The sequence below is a fragment of the Cynocephalus volans genome, chromosome 10, assembly GCF_027409185.1.
Source record: "Cynocephalus volans isolate mCynVol1 chromosome 10, mCynVol1.pri, whole genome shotgun sequence".
NCBI lineage: Eukaryota > Metazoa > Chordata > Mammalia > Dermoptera > Cynocephalidae > Cynocephalus > Cynocephalus volans.
The window spans coordinates 104,340,525-104,362,930 of NC_084469.1; the positions used below are offsets into that span (position 1 = coordinate 104,340,525).

Sequence of the window (22,406 nt, forward strand, 5' to 3'; positions counted from 1 at the left end):
GTTTTCCAAAGGAGCTGGAGCAACTGAAGGCTTTCCCACATTGTTTACATCCATAGGGTTTTTCTCCAGTGTGAGTGCTTTCATGTCTTCAAAAGGACCTACAATCACTGATTTTCCACATTGTTTACATTCATAGAGTTTCCAGTGTGAGTTCTTTCATGTGTTTAAAATGAATGGAGAGAAACAAGGGCTTTCCTACAAACCTCATTTATAAGGTCCATCACCAGTGTACATTATCATGTTTCCTAACATACTGAAGAGAAATAAAAAATTTCCCACATTCCTTACATTCATACGGTTTCTCTCCACTGAACGTTCTTTCACACATTCCAACAGAAATGGATTGACTGAAGGCTTTATCACTGTTTACATTTATAGGGTTTCTCTCTAGTGTGAGTTCTTTCATGTTTTCTAAGGAAACTGGAACGACTAAAGACTTTACCACAGTGTTTACATTCATAGGGTTTCTCTCCAGTGTGAATTCTTTCATGCATTCTCACAGAACTGGATTGACTGAAGACTTTACCACATTGTTTACATTTATAGGGTTTCTCTCCAGTGTGAGTTCTTTCATGTTTTTGACAACTACTGGAATAACTGAAGGCTTTCTCGCATTGTTTACATACAAAGGGTTTCTCTCCAGTGAGACTTCTTTCATGTTTTCGACAAGAACTGGAATAACTGAAGGCTTTTCCACATTCCTTACATTCATATGGTTTCTCTCCAGTGTGACATCTTTCATGCACTCTAACTGAAATGGATTGAGTGAAGAATGTATTACATTGTTTACATTTACAGGGTTTCTCTTTAGTGTGAGTTATTTCATGTATTCTAATGAAACTGGAACAACTAAAGACTTTTCCACAGTGTTTACATTCATAGGGTTTCTCTCCAGTGTGAATTCTTTCATGCATTCTCACAGAACTGGGTTGACTGAAGGCTTTACCACATTGTTTACATTTATAGGGTTTCTCTCCAGTGTGAGCTCTTTCATGTTTTCGACAACTATTGGAATGACTGAAGGCTTTACCACATTGTTTACATACATACGGTTTCTCTCCAGTGTGAATCCTTTCATGTTTTCGACAGTCACTGGAATTATTGAAGGCTTTCCCACATAGCTTACATTGATAGGGTTTCTCTCCAGTATGAATTCTTTCATGTATTTGAATATAATTAGAACTACTGAAGGCTTTCCCACATTGCTTACATTCATTGAGTTTCTCTCTAGTATAAGGTTGATCATGTATACAAAATAAACTAGGATAATCAAACGCTCTCCCATAGACCTTACATTTTTCAGGTCCACCTCCACTGTGTGTTATCATGTGTCTCTGAACACTTGTGAGAGAAATGTAGGTTTTCCCACACTCCTTGCACTCATAGGGTTTCTCTCCAGTTTGAGTCCTTTCATGTATTCGAAAGGAATGGTGACAACTGAAGGCTTTCCCACATTGCTTTCGTTTATTTGTCTTCTCTCCATATTCCTGATACTCACATGGTTTCTGCCCAATATAAGCCCTGATGTGTCTGTTAAGGGATGAATGACAAGTGAGGACTTCTCCATACACACTGCTTTCATGTGGTTTTAATCCAACAGCAGTCTTCTTTAGAATGTAATCTGAAATCTGGCTGAAGGTTTCTCCACATTGACTACCTTCTTCAATTTCACAATCTCTCTCTACCATATGACTTCTGTAAAAAGTAAAAAGCACATTACTAAGGGTTTGTTTATAAATGATTTTCTATTTATTAATAAATATTAGACTTAAATTTTTAACCTTATCAAGGAAATAGGCTTTATGCCCTGTGTGTACTGTTTAAACATGACTGAACTAAATGGTCTGCATGTTGGCTTGACCATAGCTGTTATCAAAATGCTGATATTTACATCAGATTTCTTAATAGTGTTTCCTAGTGAACTATTTTGCAACATGTCACATTTAAGTAGATATTTCTGAAGAAAATTTTCTAGTAATAAATAAATTTGAAGCTGAGCTCATTTGTTTTGTTTGCTTTTAAAATTTCCTGACATTCTAAGATTCTCTTGAGGGACATATCTTTTTCTTCTAAATGCAAATTACCTTAGATTTCTTTTGGCATTTTTATACTGATCTTCAATATTCTGGTCTTCCCATTTTTTTCCTAAAAGGTACACCCAGAAAAATCATCATAAGTTATTATAAAATTATATAAAAATTATTAGATTCTATGTTCATGGTACACTACAGCCATTCCTGATTTATTTGTAAAAGTATTCTCTTTCCAAATTCTAAGTCACTGAACTGCACTGCTGAGCAAGAAATACTTGTTCTCTAAGTAATTAAGTGGAAGAATGTTGTCCTTACCTACACATGCCAGGTTCTGCAGTGTTTCCAACATCATATCTCTGTAGAGATTCTTCTGGGAAGGATCTAGCAAAGTCCACTCCTCCACAGTGAAGTTCACAGCCACATCCTCAAAGGCAACTGAGTCCTGAAACACCCCACATGTGTCAGAAAGAATGGGTGAGACTGACAGCACTGGTGGTTTATACTTACTTCAAAAGGAGAGCACATCATTCTGTGGACTGCAAACATTTATTATGAGATTTGGTAACCAGACCCTTATTCTGTCTAGACTCAATTCCTCACACACAGGAGCTCTGATGCCAGAATAGAACTATTTGGTAAAGCAACAGCAGCAGAGGAACATGCCTCTCTTTGGTAGGTCCAGACAGTAAGATGTGCTGCCTGAATCACCCGAAAGTCTCTTTGTACAGGGGATCTATAGCACCTGTCACAACAAAGTCCTACTAACTAGTGTGCAGACCAGGGGGTGATGAGTCAGGGAAACCTAAGGTTTTAATGCTTGGAGCTCAACATGCCCTCCTGTCCTCTCCTCACAGTATGAAAATGCTCCCTTCTTCAAAATCTTCATTTTCACCAGCAGGAAACTCTCACATGGATCCAGTGCTCTGCATCTTCTCAGTATCCACAGTCCTTCTGTAGTTGTTCTGAGTGGCTGGAGGCCACCTACAGGGCAGGGCACGCTGCCCAGGAAGCAGCAAGGCAAGTTTCATTTCCTCCCTTTGTAGGCTCAAGATTGGATTCATCTTGGGTTCACTGGCCTCATCCTGAATCAGGAATAGTCAATACCAGTACAAACAGAGGAGTTCACTGTACAAATTAGACTGTATGCAAATTCAATATACAGACAAATTCAATCCGGGGGAGTCAGACTATCAAAGAATATTCCTAACCATGACAGTCTGAATTGTTTGCCTGGTATACATATTACGGCTTGCAGGAAAATCCAAACTGCAGATGCATCTGTGATGTGGGGCTTCTGCAGACATACACTTGTGGGAACCTACACCAACTCTGAGAAAGTGGAAGCCAATTCATTGTTGGTGGTTTTGAAACTACTCTTAAATGGCAAACCAAACAATCAGGAAAATGGCATGGAAGCAGATGTCCACACAGCCTGTATGTATCTGGCTGTCTCCCTGAATGGTGCCTCCAAAACACAACTAATGCCTACTTCACTTCTACCTTCCAAATCTCACAGCAGGAATTGTACAACAGTAGCAGAAATCATGAGCACTTCAATATATGAGGCAGGGACAAAGTGATATCATTGAGAAATGCACCATATACCCACTATTCCATGGACAATAATCAATTTACTTACATTTGAATGTGAAAGATAAAACTAGAAAACTTTGAGAAGTCACAGGCACATGTCTTTTTGGTGCCAAAAATAGGGAATTTTCTCATATGAGAAAATGATTAAGCAATAAAGAAATGGATTGGCAAACTTAAATATATTAAAATCAAGGAAGGTAAAAGACAACAAGTAGAAGAAAAATATCTGCAATATATGCAATGTAAAAAGATTAATGTGCAGAGTAAAAATGAATAAACACATGAGTAAAAACTGGAAAATGACCAAAATAGTTAACAGAAGGTAAAGGATGACATATGAAGAAAGGTCCACCTTCATGGTAATCAGAAAATAGTCAAATAAAATGTCAGGCAGATCCCACTTCACACTGATTACAAAGACAAAAATTAGCCAATTAGACAATGCCAAGTACTGATTACCATAGCAGATAAATACAATGCATGAATGGAAGATAGTCAACTGATAAACTCCATTCCTATTTCCCGAAATTTAACTACCATCTACAGCCCAGCAATTTTTCACTAATGTGTGGAGAATTTATTGTGCATTTGCACTTACACACAGATAAAAAATGAGAAGCATTTTTCACAAGACTAAAAAGTAACCTTAAAAAAAGCTTGAACACCATGACCATGGAAATGGGTGAAGGAAATTGGGTGGTGAGAAGCCTCAGACATTAGTATGTGGGGAAACATACTAAGCCAAGGAATCCACCAACAAATGATAAATATTTTTATTTTTTATTTTTTTACTTTTAAAAAGATGACCGGTAAGGGTATCTTAACCCTTGACTTGGTGTTATCAGCACCACACTCTCCCAAGTGAGCCACGGGCTGGCCCATAAATATATATATATTTTTATTTTAACAAATACTTATCAGAAGTTTAAAGGAAGCAAAATGAAAAGATCATGTGTACAGAAAAATAACAGATGGTGAAGATTTAAATAATAACCAAAGAATCAGGACAGTAGTCATCTATGGAGCAAGACAGAGATGACTCAGGTAGGGGACCATCAGGAGACTCTAACAATTGCCCAAATCCCAGTTATGAATCTTGATGAGGATCCCAAGGATATTTATATTACTACTAAATCTTATAACAATCTTTTAATTAATTCCTTTATGAATATATTTCATGATAAAAATTTAAAGAAAGAATGAAGATTGGTCCCTGTACTGGCCAGCCACCAAAAAAAAAAAAAGGATTAAGTATGGAAAAGAACATAATTTGTATATGTTTGTCTGCCCTGTAATGTGGCAATGTGAGATTTAATTCACAAAACTGGCAGAAAAAACTAACAGAGGGTAGCACGGCTTGCAAAAGATAGGAGGGTGACCTGAGGACACATTGCTTTATAATGTTTCTAACACAGAACAGCACAGCTCACAGCACCAGCTCCCCAGCAAGCAGCAGCTCAAAGTGCCTGCACTGGCCATCAGGCAGCAGAGCAGGTCAGTCAGCACGTTGGAGCAGAAGGACAGACACAGGGGGAGGTGGTCAATGTCTAGCCATCCGGTCTATGGCACCAACTGCTATGGTCACCTTCAGAGGTGTGCTTCTGAGGCTGACGCTGATGGCTATGTGGCACACACACGCTGAAAGAGTATGAAAAGGCTTATTACTCACATGATTGAGGTCTCTGGGGACAGCAGGACAGGCCTCTCAACCAGGTGGGAAATGCCTTCAGGGAGCAAGGAAAGGAGCCTGGCCTGGGTATTTATTGGGATTAGGTAGGAAGCTAGGTTGAGAATTCACTCCCCTGGGCAGGGGATTATATGGTTTGAGTCTCCTGCCAGCACCAATGGAGGGAGCCCCCAGGCTTTGTCATCACTTTATCCAGATGTGGGGCAGAAAGGGAAGGAGGAGGGTTGCTGCTTAAACCTGTCAGCAAGCATCAAAAAGTGGAGTCACTTTCTAGTCTGGCATGGAAGGACATAGAAGGCTGCATTCCCTTTCACACATGAAAAAAGTAAAGAAGCTTAAAAGCGACAACTCTTCTTAGATGTTTCAGAGAACTGAGGTTATAGGGCAATTCACTGTCCCCAAATTGGAGAGACAAAGAGGTAGGTCCACAGAATGATAACTTGCTAGAATAGAAATTCATAAGCAGAAATCTCTGTGCAAAGCGGAACAGGAATAGGAAAACTTTAATTGTAACTGATGAATTCCTAAGGCTGAGCCTGGACAAATTTGAGGTAAAAACTTACACCTTAATTAAAGAGTCTCTAGGGATATACCAACAAACTGAATAACATTGATAAGTAGATAATTTTGAGAAACACAGAATCTACCAAGACTCAGTCCTGAAGAAATAGAAAATGAGCTCACATACAAGTAATAAAAAGTTTGAACCTATAATGAAAACCCTCAACAAATAAAAGCTCAGGATCAAATAATATCACTGGTGAAATCTACCAAACATTTCAGTAAATATACCAACTCTCCTCAAACACTTCCAAAAACTTGAAGTGAAGGGAACAACTGAAATTCATTCTATGAGGCCAAATTTATGTTAACACCAAAGACAGACAAAGACACAAAAAGAAAACTAAAGACAAATATCCCATAGGAATACTGATACAAAAATCCTCAAATATCTACTTAAGGATATAGTGATCAAAACAGGGTGGTACTGACAGATACACAGAGATATAGACCAACGGAGCAGAATGGAGAGCCCAGAAACATATCTTTACTTATATGGTAAAATAATTGTTGACTAGAGTGTCAAGATGATTCAGTACAAAAAGGACAGTGTATTAGTCCGTTTGTGTTGCTATAACAGGAATACCTGAGACGGGGTAATTTATAAAGAACAGAGGTTTATTTGGCTTACAATTCTGGGACAGCTACATCTGGCATGGGCCTCAGGCTGCTTCTACTCATGGTGGAAAGCAGCAGGCAGCCAGCAGGTATAAGCAGATCACATGGCAAGAGGAAGCAAGAGAGAAGAGGTGCCAGGGTCTTTTAAGCAACCAGCTCTCATGGGAACTAACAAAGTGAGAACTCACTTGCTACCCCTCGTCCCCTAGGGAGAGCATTAATCCATTCATGAGGGATCTGCCCCCATGACTCAAACAGCTTCCAGCACTGCCACACTGGGGATCAGATTTCCACGTGAGTTTTGGCAGTAACTCTATCCAAACTCTATCATTCTGCCCCTGGCCCCCAAAACTCTTTATGTCCCTCTCACATAAAAAATACAATCAATCCATTCCAACAGTCCCAAAAGTCTTAGCTTCTTTCAACTCAAAAGTCCAAAGTTCAAAGTCCCATCTGTGAAATGAAAAACAAGTTATCTACTCCCCAGACACAACGGTGGGACAAACATAAGGAGAAATAGGCCCCCCTATTTCCAAATAGACCTAAAGAAAGGTGTAACAGGTCCCAAGCAAGTCCGAAACCCAGCAGGGCAGGTATTGAATCTCAAAGCTGGTGAATCTTGTAACTTGACTCCATGTTCCACTTCCTCTGCATGCTGGTGTGGGGGTTGGGTCCCCAAGTCCTCTGGCAGCTCTGGCTTTCCTGGTCTCAGGTGATGCTTTAGCTCTCGCAGGCTAGCGCTGCACGCTGGTAGCTCCACAGATCTGGGGTCTCCATGGTGGTCCCACTCTCACAGCTCCACTAGGCATGGCACTGATGGGGTTTCTCTGCTGCAACTCCTACCCCACATTTCTGCTTGGCATTGCTCTACCGAAGGTTTTCTGCAGTGACTCCAACACCTGCAACAGATCTCTTCCTGGGCCTCTGGACTTTTCCACACATCCTCTGAAATCAGGGTGGAGGCTCTCAAGCCTCCACAGCTCTGGCATTCTGCAAGTCTGCAAACCTAACACCACGTGGATGCCACCAAGGCTTCCAGCTTGTGTTTTCCAAAACTGCACGTCCAGCCACACCTGGGGCCAATTTACCCACAGCTGGAGCAGCCAAAGCAGCTGGGGTGCTGGTGATAGAAGCAGCTTCTCGAAGTGGCGCTGGGCAGCAAACCTGTGGAGGGTGCCTTGGGCCTATTCCCCAAGACCATTCTGTCTCCCTAGGCCTCTGGGCTTGTAATGGAAGGATTGGTCCTGGAGCCTTCTTCAGTCCCTTCAGGGCCTTTTCCCCCTTCTCCTGATAATCCTTTTCCTTTGTACTAATCTTATTATGGTCGCTGAGCTTCACCATTGCATGCTCTCTACTTCTCTACCACATGGCCAGGCTGCAAATTTTCTAAACCTTTATGCTCTGCTTCCATTTTAAATTCTGGCTTTATGTTGTGCCTTTGCTGCTATAACTCAGTGTAGGCTGTCACAAGTAGCCATGCAGCTTCCTTAATGCTTTGCTACTTAGAAATTTCTTCTGCCAAATCATCAAGTCGAAGGTATACCTGTTTCCCAATGTTTATCGCAGCACTCTTTACAATAGCCAAGAGTTGGAACCAGCCCAAATGCCCATCATCAGATGAGTGGATACGGAAAATGTGGTACATCTACACAATGGAATACTACTCAGCTATAAAAACGAATGAAATACTGCCATTTGCAACAACATGGATGGACCTTGAGAGAATTATATTAAGTGAAACAAGTCAGGCACAGAAAGAGAAATACCACATGTTCTCACTTATTGGTGGGAGCTAAAAATTAATATATAAATTCACACACACACACACACACACACACACACACACACACACACAAACCGGGGGGGGGGGAAGAAGATATAACAACCACAATTATTTGAAGTTGATACGACAAGCAAACAGAAAGGACATTGTTGGGGGGGAGGGGGGAGGGGAAGGGAGGGAGGTTTTGGTGATGGGGAGCAATAATCAGCCACAATGTATATCGACAAAATAAAATTTAAAAAAAGAAAAAAAAAAAAAAGAAATTTCTTCTGCCAAACACTCTAGTTCACAACTCCTAAGTTCCAACTTCCACAAAGTCCTAGGGCATGGACACAAAGCAGCCAAATTCCTTGCCAGTTCACAGCAAGGGTGATCTTTGCCCCAGTTTCTGATAAACTCTTTCTTATTTCTATCTGAGACCTCCTTAGGAGGGTCTTTACAGTCCATATTTCTATCAGCATTCTGCTCAACACCACAGAACCAGTCACTAAGACATTCCAAACTTTCCCTGTCTTTTTGTCTCCTTCTGAATCCTCCAAACTCCTCCAACCTTTGCCTAATACCCAATTCTGAAGCTGCTTCCACATTTTCAAATATGGAAGCAACACCCCACTTCTCTGGTACCAATTTTCTGTATTAGTCCATTTTGTGTTGCTATAACAGAGTACATGAGATTGGGTAATTTATAAAGAAAAAAGGTTTTGGCTTACAATTCGAGACAGCTGAATCTGGCATGGACCTCAGGCTGCTTCTACCCATGGTGGAAAGCAGTAGGCAGCCAGTGGGTACAAGCAGATCACATGGCAAGAGGAAGCAAGAGAGAGGAGGTGCCAGCATCTTTTAAGCAACCAGCTCTCATGGGAACTAACAAAGTGAGAACTCAATCGCTACCCCTCTTTCCCCAGAGAGAGCATTAATTCGTTCATGAGGGATCTGCCCCCATGACTCAAACAGCTTCCAGCACTGCCACATTGGGGATCAGATTTCCACATGAGTTTTGGCAGCACATCCAAACTCTATCAGAGAGTCTTTTCACAAAAATAGTGCTGGGAAAATTGGATGTCTACATGTAAAAGGATGAAGTTGAAGCCTTGTCTTACACCATATTACAAAACTGAAATCAAATGAATCAAATATCTGAAGATAAGAGCTAAAAGTAAGCAACTTTTTGAAGAAATTATAGGGCAAAAGTTTCATGACACTGGACTTGGCAATGATTTCTTGTGTTATGACACCACAACCACAATCAACAAAAGAAAAAATAGACAAATTTGACCTCATCAAAATTTAAAAATTTGTGCATCATAGGACACTATCTATAGAGATAAAGGGCAACCCACCGAATTGTAGAAAATATTGATGACATGATCCTATATATTGAACAGCCTAAAGCCTCTACAAAAAAACTCTTGGAGTTGATAAATGATTTCAGCACAGTAGCAGGATACAAAATCAACACACAAAAATCAGTAGCATTTCTATTCTCCAATAGTGAACATGCAGAAAGGGAAATTAAGAAAGCTTGCCCATTTACAATAGCCACCAAAAAAATAAAATACTTAGGAATTGAGTTAACCAAGGATGTGAAAAATCTCTATAATGAGAACTACAAACCACTGCTGAGAGAAATTAGAAAGGATATAAGAAGATGGAAAGATATCCCATGCTCTTGGATTGGAAGAATCAACATAGTGAAAATGTCCATACTACCCAAAGTGATATACAAATTCAATGCAAGCCCCATCAAAATTCCAATGACATTTTTCTCAGAAATGGAAAGAACTATCCAGACATTTATATGGAATAACAAAAGACCATGCATAGCCAAAGCAATGCTGAGCAAAAAAAATAAAGCTGGAGGCATAACACTACCTGACTTTAAACTATACTACAAAGCTATAATAACCAAAACAGTATGGTACTGGCATAAAAACAGACACACTGATCAATGGAATAGAACAGAGAATCCAGAAATGAACCCACACACCTACAGCCATCTGGTCTTTGACAAAGGCACCAAGCCTACACACTGGGGAAGAGACTGCCTCTTTAGCAAATGGTGCTGGGAGAACTGGATATCAATATGCAGGAGAATGAAACTAGACTCATACGTTTCACCATACACTAAAGTCAACTCAAAATGGATTAAAGAATTAAATATGCACCCTGAAACAATAAAACTTCTTAAAGAAAACATAGGAGAAACACTTCAGGAAGTAGGACTGGACACAGACTTCATGAATATGACCCCAAAAGCACGGGCAACCAAAGGAAAAATAAATAAATGGGATTATATCAAACTAAAGAGCTTCTGCACAGCAAAAGAAACAATTAACAGAGTGAAAAGACAACCAACAGAGTGGGAGAAAATATTTGCAAAATATACATCTGACAAAGGATTAATATCCAGAATATACAAGGAACTTAAACAACTTTACAAGAAAAAAACAAGCAACCCAATTAAAAAATGGGCAAAAGAGCTAAGTAGGCATTTCTCTAAGGAAGATATACAAATGGCCAACAGACATATGAAAAAACGCTCAACATCACTCAGCATCCGGGAAATGCAAATCAAAACTACACTGAGATACCATCTAACCCCAGTTAGGATGGCTAAAATCCAAAAGACTCTGAACGATAAATGCTGGCGAGGTTGTGGAGAAAAAGGAACTCTCGTACATTGTTGGTGGGACTGCAAAATGGTGCAGCCTCTATGGAAAATGGTATGGAGGTTCCTCAAACAATTGCAGATAGATCTGCCATATGACCCAGCTATCCCACTGCTGGGAATATACCCAGAGGAATGGAAATCATCAAGTCGAAGGTATACCTGTTCCCCAATGTTCATCGCAGCACTCTTTACAATAGCCAAGAGTTGGAACCAGCCCAAATGTCCATCATCAGATGAGTGAATATGGAAAATGTGGTATATCTACACAATGGAATACTACTCAGCTATAAAAACGAATGAAATACTGCCATTTGCAACAACATGGATGGACCTTGAGAGAATTATATTAAGTGAAACAAGTCAGGCACAGAAAGAGAAATACAACATGTTCTCACTTATTGGTGGGAGATAAAAATAAATAAATAAATTCACACACACACACACACACACACACACACACACACACACAAAAAAAAAACCTAGGGGGGGGAAGAAGACATAACAATTACAGTTCCTTGAAGTTGACATGACAAGCATACAGAAAGGGCATTGTTGGGTGGGAGGGGGGAGAGGGAGGAGGGAGGGAGGTTTTGATAATGGGCCACAATAATCAACCATATTGTATATTGACAAAATAAAATTTAAAAAAATAATAATAATAAATAATAAAAATAAATAAATAAATAAATAAATAAAGTCATTTGGGAAAAAAAAGAAAATATCTGCAAATCATATATGTGGAAAGGTGTTAATATCAAAAGACACAATAATAAACAATAAAAACAGCTCAACAGTAAAAATATTAAACAGCCCATATGAACAGTGATGGTGAGGATGTCAGAAAATTGGAACCTTTGTGCACTGTTGGAGAGAATGTAAAATTGTACAGCCCCTACAGAAAACAGTAGGGCTGTTACTCAAACAAATACAAATAGAATTGCCATATATCCCAGCAATTCCACTTCTGGGTATATGTATTTTCACTTCGAAAGAACTGAAAACAAGATCTTGAAGAGATATTTTCACACCCATCTACATTGTGGAGCAACCCAAATGTCCATCAACAAATGAATGGATAAACACAATGTAGTATACATATACATACAAATGAGATATTATTTATACTTACAAAAGGACATTCCAAGTCCTGGCACATACTACAATGAAGAACCTTCAGAACATTATGCTAAGTGAAATAAGTCAGTCACAAAAAGAAAAACAGTGTATGATTTTTCTCAGGTGAATTATGTAAAGTTATCAAACTCATAGAAACAGAAAGTGAAATGGTAGCTGCCAACAGCAGCAGGGCAGGGGGAATTGGGCATTTGATGTATGACTATAAAGTTTCAGTTTTGCAAGATAAAAGATTCTGGAGATCTGTTGCACAACAAGGTGTTAGAGGGTGAGCAGAACTAATGCCATCTTTTGTCCTACCCACCACGTTGAGTCCTGTTTAACCTTATCCCTTTGTTTCACTGAACAGTTACAAATTAACATAAGGGCAAGCACAACAGGAACCTAGGGTGCAGGAAACAGGTGACCTTTTGCAACTCCTGGTGTCACCTAGTCTGCACACAGGCATCACAAGCTCCCTGCTTTTTGATCACAGGAAACTTACTTTTCTTTTTTTTTTTTTTTTTGACCGGTAAGGGGATCGCAACCCTCAGCTTGGTGTCGTCCCATCTGCACCACACTCAGCCAGTGAGCCAACCGGCCATCCCTATATAGGATCCAAACCCACGGCCTCAGCTCTACCAGCGCCGCACTCTCCCGAGTGAGCCACAGGGCCGGTCCATAAACTTACTTTTCTTAAACTATTTCTTTGAAGTTATGCTATATAACTCCTACCTAAAAGACAGAGAGGGAGAACTCTCACGTACTGTAGGTGTCTGATTATTCGCTGAGTGTGAACTTCCCTGTATGTAAGTTACCCTTTTATAAAAATCCTTGTAAACTGTATGAATTTGTCTGCCTTGTTCTTCAGTCTGAATTTTCTTCCCAGTTCAGAGGTCATTATACTCTAACCTCTTCTCACACACAAGGTTAGTATAGTTAATGCTACTGTACTGTACACTTAGTGGTTAAGATGGTAAATTTCTGGTTATGTGTTTCTTACCACAATTAAAAATAATAATTTTTAAAAATAAAGAAATCGATTTTAAAAATGGCAAAAGACTTGAATAGATATTCCTCAAGATATAAACAAATTTCCATTAAGCATATAAGATGCTCAACATCACTAATCATCAGGCACAAGGATTTTCTATTATGTAGTTTTAGGTGGTTATTCACAGCTTTCCTGTCATGTAAAATATTCACAAACAAAAAAGTCTTTAAAAAAAGAGCCTTTTATTGTCTGTAGAAAAATAATCATTGAAATGCTGTGGCTGTTTCAATTGTAGCATGGGGGACAAGTAGTAAATAATGATGTGAACTGGAGAGGGGAAGATCATATTTGAGAATGTAGATAGACAGGAACCAGAAATTGAGGGGTTTATTCCTAGCCCTAGAAGGAGGTAAGCTGAGGGACACAAGGACTCCCTCCTTAATGAAAACGTTACTTGGCTCCTCAAAGCCCTCTTCTTGACTATGCCTAGGCCTTGGCCTGCAGAACCTGGTGTTAACAAGAATCCTTCTACGTCAGTTTTGAGAGAATCCCTGCCATTCTTCATATCCAGTTAAGTTCCTCTTCCCCCACCTTGGTAATTAACCAAGTTCCATCCTTTCTCTCACCTTGCCTTTGGACTATAAATCCAAAACTTTCCTTATTGTATTCAGAGTTCACTTAAATTTCTCTACCCTACTAATGTAGTGCTGACTCTGTTATAATACTCCAATGCTGTATGTGAATATATTCTTTGAAAGCTGATTCAGGGGCTGGCTGGTTAGGTCAGTTGGTTAGAAAATGGTCCTGATAACAAGGTTCTGGGTTCGATCCCTGTATCAGCCAGGCGCCAAAGAAATAAGCAAATAAAGAAAACAGATTCAATAAGCCTCAGCAGCATACTAGCAAACTGAATCTAGCAATAGATAAAAGATCCCCATAATGAAGTGAGATTAGACCCAGGAAAACGTTTCTTGCAATAATAAAGTGCCTGTCTTTCCACCACTGCAATCCCAGTGTCAGTGTATCGGCTTTACCATGCACAAGTGAGCAAATTCTGGCTTGGTTGGCTCGATAACAACAGCAGATAAGCAACTAAACCCACTAATTAATTTTTTCTCCACGATGCAAAACTCAGTGTCTTTTTTTCAGTCTGACTTTCACAGATGTTCTCATTTTGGAGAAATTACACTATGACTGATCCAACTGCGGATGCAAAACCAAACTGCAGACATTGCTGAATTTTACCCAAGCTCTGTAACCCTGATAAATAACAATGATTAACGAAACACCCACCAGCACATCCTTGGTGTTCTGGAAAAGCAGGCTACTGCAAGAAAAACCCTTCCCATCATGACGCAGACGAAGTCCCCTTTTATGTGTAACAAACCCAGACACTGAATCTCCAAATTATCATTCTTTGCCTCATAAACGATTAGCTCAACAGTTTTGTCTGCACTGATCAGTCGGAACAAAATATTTGTTAACCAAACTTTAAGGTTCTCTCCTTCCTCCGAACCTGTGAACTCAGTCCCACCGTCAGCAGCCTGAGCCAAGAGCATCAACCCCCTCATTTATTGTCCCACTGAGAAGTCCCTGGCCTCCGGGAAAAACTCCCTGATCTAGGATCTGACTTTGCAGCTCTTCACCACGCCATCCCTCCCATGTTCTTTCTAATCGTGTTTACCCCTCCCTAGGAAAGAAAAGCCTTTTCTGCCTGACCTTCTAGATGCCTGCAGATCTTACACTTGGTGCTTTCGCCCTGGTGCTACACTCCTTCAGAAAGAAGTCACTCCTTATCTAAACCCAGTGTTTAAAGAATCCAGCCAGTCGGGGGATGGGACGGCTGCAGAGCGCGGTGTGGGGTCCCGCGAAGGCGCACGCGCAGGTGGTTGACAGGAGCAGATGGAGAGAGCAGGTGGCCCACGGGAAACAGGCTGACCCGTTGCGGACCCCCCCAGTGCTAGCCTCAAGCTGGGTCGGCGCACGGAGCTGCAGGAGCCTGACTACGAGTCCGACTGCGAGATCTACGAGGCAGGGCCAGGGACAGGGTGGTGAGAGCAGCAGGCCTGCTGCCAGAGCCCACCGAGTTGGATTTCGGAGCCTGTGAGGGACACCACCTGTAGCACATCAGCCACCCGAGACGCCAGAAGATTTAGCTTTGGGATCAAACCCTTCTCACCATCCAAGGACAAGCACAACTTTCCTGAGCAAATAAACGGATGTACAAGAAAAGGAAGAGCAATCATTTAAACCAGTGTCACCTTGGCAACATATTACCACATAAAGAGCGGATGCAAATAGATCCCCGGGTATAAATGAAGAGAGACCACATCCACTGTCATGAGAAAAGGTGCCAGAGGTACACTTGAAGCATGACCCTGAATATGAAACTTATTTACAGATGTGTTCCTACTCTTTTTAGTGCCACACAGTACTAAAAAGTTCATTTATAAGTAGTGCTTGCGTAGAATATGAATGACAAGTGTTATCCAGCAGCTTTTTGGTTTAAAATGATTGCTAGTAATGACTGGCAGCTTCAGTGATACAGTAGGAAGAACCCCTCAGTACCTAACAACGCTACTGTCTGCTCATAAGTGGGTTTATGATTTGAGTCCCATGTTTTAAGGGTAATATCTCATGTTTAAGATATATACAGCAATTGGGCGGGGGGATGGCAAGAAAAAAAGTAAAACATTAAAGTTATATGGTTAGTGTTTTTAAAGTCTGAGAATTTAAACTATTAATTAAAAAACCTCACAAAGTTCACAGCCATCAGGCTACGAAGTAAGCAAATATGAGTGTGGGTTGGGGGCTCTGGAGTGGTTTTTGTAATTCTTGTTCACATTAAAAAAGAAGAGTGTGTTGTTTCGTGGACAAGGTCCCATTCTTTCTTACGGAATGTAATCCTCATTGTGCACGAGACTCTTGAATTGCAGGTCTTTCCTTTTGGTGAAAATACTAACATTGCTAAGTTTTGAGCAGGAGAGGTGACATTTCTCCAGTCTTTGTAGATGAGGTGTTCATGACATTATAACTCATTTCTCTCTTTAAGACAGGATGGTATTAGAGCGCTAATACCAATAAAGTTATCAGCTGAAAGACCTTCTCATTGCAGCTCTACACACAATCTGGAAATGGTCTCCAGATTCTGTGTTCTTCCTTTGCTAAGAGGAGCAATAGAAAATTCAGGTGATTGTCATCTGTTAAGGAGTGAAGGACAAGGAAGCATTTGGCATAAGCACTGGCAGAAACATTAATATTAAACTGAAGTAGCTCCAAAATATGACTTTCCATCTTATTCATGTCCTCAACTGTAATGTCCTTGAGGATCTGACAGTCGCCCATCTTCCACACAGCTTGATTGTCCCAAACCTTGAAGGCAAGAAGAATGGGGTCAAAAAACAATTTTTTTCCAGTTAGTGGGACAGATGTTGACTTCAGCGTAAGTTAAATGCCTTTCTAAGTGAATGAAAGTTACTTAGAAAGGCCTTTAACCTTATCATTATTGGCAATCATTTTAAACCAAAAAGCTGCTGGATAACACTTGTCATTCATATTCTGTGCAAGCACTGCTTATCATCATTTTAGCATGTTTGGGGCCATAAACAGAGAAAGTATCAGTTATTGATTATCTACCTCTATTGAGTCCACACTGCATTTCTTATAAACTATAATGGTGCTTCTCATTTTCTCATAATTTTCCTCTTGTTAAATAAATGTATTAAAAGATCTTTTCATAATGCCAACGAACATGGTGGCCCAAGGATAATGAACAGATAGTAAAATGCAGGGTGTCCTGAAAGTTTCTGTACTTGGGCCCTCCACGGCACTGCAGGAGAAATATAAATGGTGCGCTTTTTCAGGGCTTTGTTTCAAAATTTAATTTTATTTCTTCTACTTTCTTGGTTCTGTAAATTTTGAATATTGAGCTTTTGATTTTAATTTTTTGTTTGAATCCTCCTCAAAGATTGCAGACTTCGACTGAAATAAAAAATTGGGATTGGAGTGCCGGCCCGTGGCTCACTTGGGAGCATGTGGTGCTGCTAAGACCAAGGCTGTGGGTTCAGATCCTATATAGGGATGGCCAGTTTGCTCACTGTCTGAGCGTGATGCTGACAACACCAAGCCAAGGGTTAAGATCCCCTTACGGGTCATCTTTAAAAAAAAAAAAAAAAAAATTGGGATTGGAAGCTTAATATTCAAAATTTGCAAACTTTGAAGAAAATGTAACTAAACTTTCAAGTGATGTTTTATAGTTTTGTAGCATTTATACTTCTACAAGTATCAAGGCTGAAAACTGCACTAGGACTTTGGGGATACTTTGCATTTGCATAGAAGTGATCTTCTCCTTTTTAAGTAGCTGTTGCAGGACTGTGCTCTATCTGCTTTGATCACCTAAGTTTCTCTTCTCTAGATTTGATAAAGGAACATTATGAAGAACAGTGTTAATTCATATGTAATCAATTAAAAGGAACTGAACCCTAATACTAGTAGGGGATATGAACCACATTTTTTATCCTATGTGTTAATCTGGCTGTAGGTGTCCCATTTCAAGCCCCATTATTTAAGAGGCAACTTACTCAAACCTTAGGAACCCTTACTTCAAGTGTTAAAGGGCAGGGAGTAAATAATTTCAGGAGACTGATAACAATATCACATAAATTTGGAATGTTTTTTAAAAAGATTACTGTTCTCAAGTATATGAAATCTATTTCTCCTACTTTCTCAAATGTAATTCTAGGAACCTTATAAAAATCAAAGCATTTCTGGGCTAGGAATATCTTGTCGAAATGTAGCAGTGCTTTGCATTATAGAGAGTGCTTTAGGTTCCATCATTTTAAAGGAACAAAGAGATAAATGCTAAATAATGGTATATAAAATATAATCTACCACCTCAAAAAACACTGTTTATGGAGTTCAGAGCTTGGAGATTCAAGTACTGATTGCAATTTTATTTTGAAAAGACTACTACTATTTATGTAGTTTTCCATTCTCATGTGTATATTAAAAGAAAAGCTCATAGATCTCCTTTAAGTAAAAAAAAAAAAAAAAAAAAAAATCCAGCAAAAATCACTCAAGCTAGCAGTTTATGTATTTGGGAGGAAAGCAAATTGTAAGACATTTGTATTTTATAACTCAACTGAAAAAGTACAAATATCTAACCCTTTCACATTGTCATTTCCAAGACAAATTTAGTAAACAATCATACTTCAACACTTTTAGGTGTTGCCAAGTTTTGTCCTATAGGATTTAGCATTAATCTACAAAGTCCAAATAAAAGGAAATAAAGCAGAGTTATCCACTGTCACTAATTCTCCACGCTGCAAAGAAAAGGAATTGATGTTTTGGCAAATCTTTGTAATTCATCAATTTATCTTTCTTTGTGGAAATGTATTCATTTTTAAGCAGCCATAATGAAAGAGAGATTTTCCCTGTTTGTATTCCTCAGTAGTATTCTCAAGGCTAAGCCCTGGAATTCCATTTGAAATCACTCAAAAGAAACACCAGATCTCAGAAACTTACTGCACTCTCTCTGAGAAAGAAAAAAAATGTAAATAAATTTTTTAACAAATAGACTAGATATTTAATTTTTTCCCAAAATCCTCTTCTTTCTGGCCTCTTTGTAAATACCTTATCTTTCAATCTCTATTGATAAAATACATTTTACATTTAATGAAAAACAGAAATAAGCAACCAAACCAAGGTGACTAAAGGGACACACAGTGCTGATTGGAACACACACCTGTCTGACTCATGTTTCAAAGGTGGACACTTATTACGTAGGACATCTGCCACCCTATCCTACTCACTGAAGTGCTTTAAGGCACACCCTCCCATGAGACACTGGCTTGTGCCCTTTATACCCAATTTGCACTTCATTTTGTTTTTCAAATCTTGCATCACCTCAATGGGATGGGTTTTCATTGTCTTTGGGGACAGTTTTTCCCCCTTCACTAGTCTGAGAGAAACCAGAGGGCAAGAATAATTTCAATCTTTTTCCCTCAATACTAGCATGATTGGCTGACCAATGTGTCTCCAAGGAATGAAAATGAGCTGGCAGTAGAAAAATTGAGTGTCCCAAGGGGTCAGCTATTTAGATAAAGGATAAACCAGGAGACCCCCCTGTAGGGTAAATGCTGGACATAGCCCTATTCCCCCCTCCTCGTGCATACCTGAGTATCCCCTCCATGCTGGGAGACTACCCCTGGCCAAGGTAGTTACCCAAGGAAAGGCACATCCCCTTTAAGACAAACAGAAGGCTGGAGGGAGCAGGACACTAAGTAAATGAACTAGCACTCTGGCGCCAGGAGAGTAGTGAATAGATTAATTTATCTGCTCAGCTAGATCTCCCGTGCACTCTTAGTTATGTGAACTGGGTGACGGTCTGAAAAAGATTTACATCCCTTACTCTGATCTGTTCACTATATAACTGTTGTATGTACCCCCTGGTGGTGCGGATTTTCTCCCTGACCAGCCACCCTTAGTGACTCTCATAAGTCTAATAAACCAATGTCTCTACTCATTGGGCCACCAAATAAGTTCTTCATAATAGGCACCCACTAGGCAATACCCTCGGAGATTTGGGGCTCCTGTATTACATCCTCCCAGACCCAGGGCCTCCAGCTGCTCACCTGAGGGGCCCCACCACCACACTTCAGGCTGTCCTCTGGGAGATGACCCAGGGCCTGACACTCACTAGACACTCCAAGAGACTGGGCAGCTGTAGGCTTCTGGGTCAGCGCCAGGCAGTTCTGAAACCCACGACCAGGAAAAAACAGGAGGTAGGTCTGAAGACACATAAGCCTGTACTGTTTACAAACGGGAACCTCACCCCAAAGACATTCTGAGAAGGCGTCTGCACTTAGGGAAGATGAAAGGAGGTGAGACAAAGATTTTATACAGCAAAGTTCAGGTGGTTATTTTCTGCCTTCCTCCCAAGTGAAAAGTCCACAAATAAAAAAAGAAATCTTTTAAAAGAGCCATCCAGGGCCGGCCCGTGGCTCACTTAGGAGAGTGTGGTGCTGATAGTACCAAGGCCACGGGTTTGGATCCCTATATAGCAACTGGCGTTCGCTCACTGGCTGAGCGTGGTGCTGACAACACCAAGTCAAGGGTTAAGATCCCCTTACCGGTCATCTTTAAAAATAAAATAAAATAAAATAAAATAATATATAATAAATAAATAATAAATAAATAAATAAAAGAGCCGTCCATTGCTCGTTAAAGAACGATAAACGATTACTCTATTGGGTCTCTCTGAAATGTACAACGAAGGTCAAACAGTTGATAATGCTGTAGCGAATTGCAGAGGGGAAGGAAGTCCTCGTTCGGGAATGCGGGGAGGGATCTGGAAATCTATGGATTTATGGCCAGCCCAGGAAGAGGTAGGGTATGGGGACAGACAGGGCTGTGGATTTGAGACCCTCCTTCCCAGACACTGGGAAGACTCGGAAGAAAATCGGTGATCCGGGAGCAAAAGAAGGACTGGGGACCCCACAGACCACAGCTCCTTCCCCGCACGAGCTCCACAGCCCGAGTCGGGTGTCCCCAGAGGACCCCGCCGTCACCGCACACTCTGGGGACAAGCGGGGCTGCCCAGAGAGGGCTTCGGGCCGGGCCGAGGTCGCCGCCGCAGGGACGGGACAGGACTCCCGGGGTCTCGGGCCGCCGGCCCCGCCCCATCCTGCGGCCGGAGGGGACCGAGGGCCGCGCTGCGCCGGCGGCGGATTCGGGACGGCAGACTCCGGGGCTGAGAGCGGGGAGGCCCGGGTCCCGCGGCCACGGCCGGCTCCGGCCGGTTCCAACCGGCCCCGCTCCGGTCTCGGGACGCCCGCCCGACTCTCACCATTTCCCGGCTTTCGGGTGCCCCTGCGTCCTCCCTAACGTTCCGCCACCAGAGCAGGAAACACAGCGACAGAGACTGTAACAAAGTTGGCAGAGGGAACTAGGGTAGCGGGACAGGAATCTGAGCACTGCCAGCGAGACAACGTCCGGGTCCAGTTGTGGAACAGGACTGTTCGCAGGGCCCCGCCCCAGCGCCCCCGATTGGACATTGCTCCAGGCTCTGTCTCCTGGGACCTGAGTGACAGGAGATGAGACCCAATCGGTGGCTGAGGGGAGCTAGATTGACAGCTTCTAGCCACAGCCCTTATCAGGCAGCTTCCTCCCGGCGCCCAAGCCGGTCCCGCCGGGAGGATATTTGTGTTTCGGCGGAACTTGCTTCTGACTTTACAGCGCTGGCGCTGGCCTCTTCCTGTACTCACTGGGCCCTTCCTGCTTGTTTCTTCTGGACACGGGGCCACAAGTGTGCAGGGAAATTCCAGGCTCAGTGTCCCATGCAGCGACCTCTTTCCCTCAGAGCAGGTGGGGCGCCCACCGGAACAGGAGGGAGGGCTTGATGTCCTCCAGGGACCAGGGATTTGGGATGAGGCAGTTGGCGGTATTTGGAGACAGGACAAGCACTGACCGATGCGGCGCGCCCTGGGGAGTAGAGTGGAGGTTCCCCCACCCCGCGGGGTCCTCTACTGTCGTGCCTTCGCGCTCCAGGGACCCCAAGTGGTTTTGCTGCAACTGCGGTCGCGCTGTAACACACGCTCGTCGGAAGCCATAGAGAGGACGCCAGGAAACCCTGTATCCCGGGAAAGGGTGAGTGTCGGGGCCGGGCGCCAAGAGCCGGCCATGGCCGCGGGACCCGGGTCTTCCCGCGCTCAGCCCCCGAGTCTGCGACCCCGAGTCCGCCGCCGGCGCAGTGCGGCCCTCGGTCCCCTCTGGCCACGGGGGGGCGGGAGGTCCGAGTTCCGCGGCCACAGCCAGTTCCTGCCGGTTCTAACCAGCCCCTGCTCCTCGACTCGGGACGCCCTCCAGACACTCACTATTTCTCGGCTTCCGGGAGTTCCGCCGTCTTCCCTAGGCTCCCACGGTCACGACGCTGGTCACAGAGTGATAGGGGTTGCCATAGAGCCACTTGGGGCCTCTGGAGCACAAGAGACTGGATCCCGACGGCGATGGGCAGGAGAACAGAGACCCCCTGGGTTGTGGGGCATCGACCCTCTTCCCCACGGGCGCCTCATTGGCCAGTGCTTCAGCCATCCAAAAATGCCCCCAAATGCCTCGTCTCAAAATCCTGGTTGCTGGAGGACATCAGGCCCTTCCTCTTGTTCCAATGCATACTTGTGACCCCGTGTCCAGAAGAAACAAGCAGGAAGGGCCCAGTGAGTACAGGAAGAGGCCAGCGCCAGCGCTGTAAAGTCAGGAGCAAGTTCCTCCGAAACACAAATATCCTCCTGGCGGGACCGGCTTGGGCGCCTGGAGGAAGCTGTCTGATAAAGGCTGTGGCTAGAAGCTGTCAATCT

The 22,406-nt window shown here is 42.2% G+C and overlaps 1 protein-coding gene across 2 annotated transcripts; it reads right to left on the minus strand.

Annotated features, from left to right (window-relative positions):
• Nucleotides 1–292: 292 nt before the first annotated feature.
• Nucleotides 293–20,969, minus strand: LOC134388442 (zinc finger protein 709-like). Of its 2 annotated transcripts, XM_063111486.1 has the most exons (4): nt 20,900–20,969; nt 2,349–2,475; nt 2,085–2,145; nt 293–1,695 (listed from the first exon to the last, which is right to left on the minus strand). In XM_063111486.1, exons 1-4 carry the CDS (start codon nt 20,900–20,902, stop codon nt 360–362), a joined length of 1,527 nt encoding a protein of 508 aa, XP_062967556.1. In that variant the 5' UTR covers nt 20,903–20,969; the 3' UTR covers nt 293–359. The 2 variants fall into 2 exon arrangements, with proteins under 2 accessions (XP_062967556.1, XP_062967557.1); XM_063111487.1 differs by lacking the exons at nt 2,085–2,145; nt 20,900–20,969 and having other exon boundaries at nt 2,349–2,428.
• Nucleotides 20,970–22,406: the final 1,437 nt, after the last annotated feature.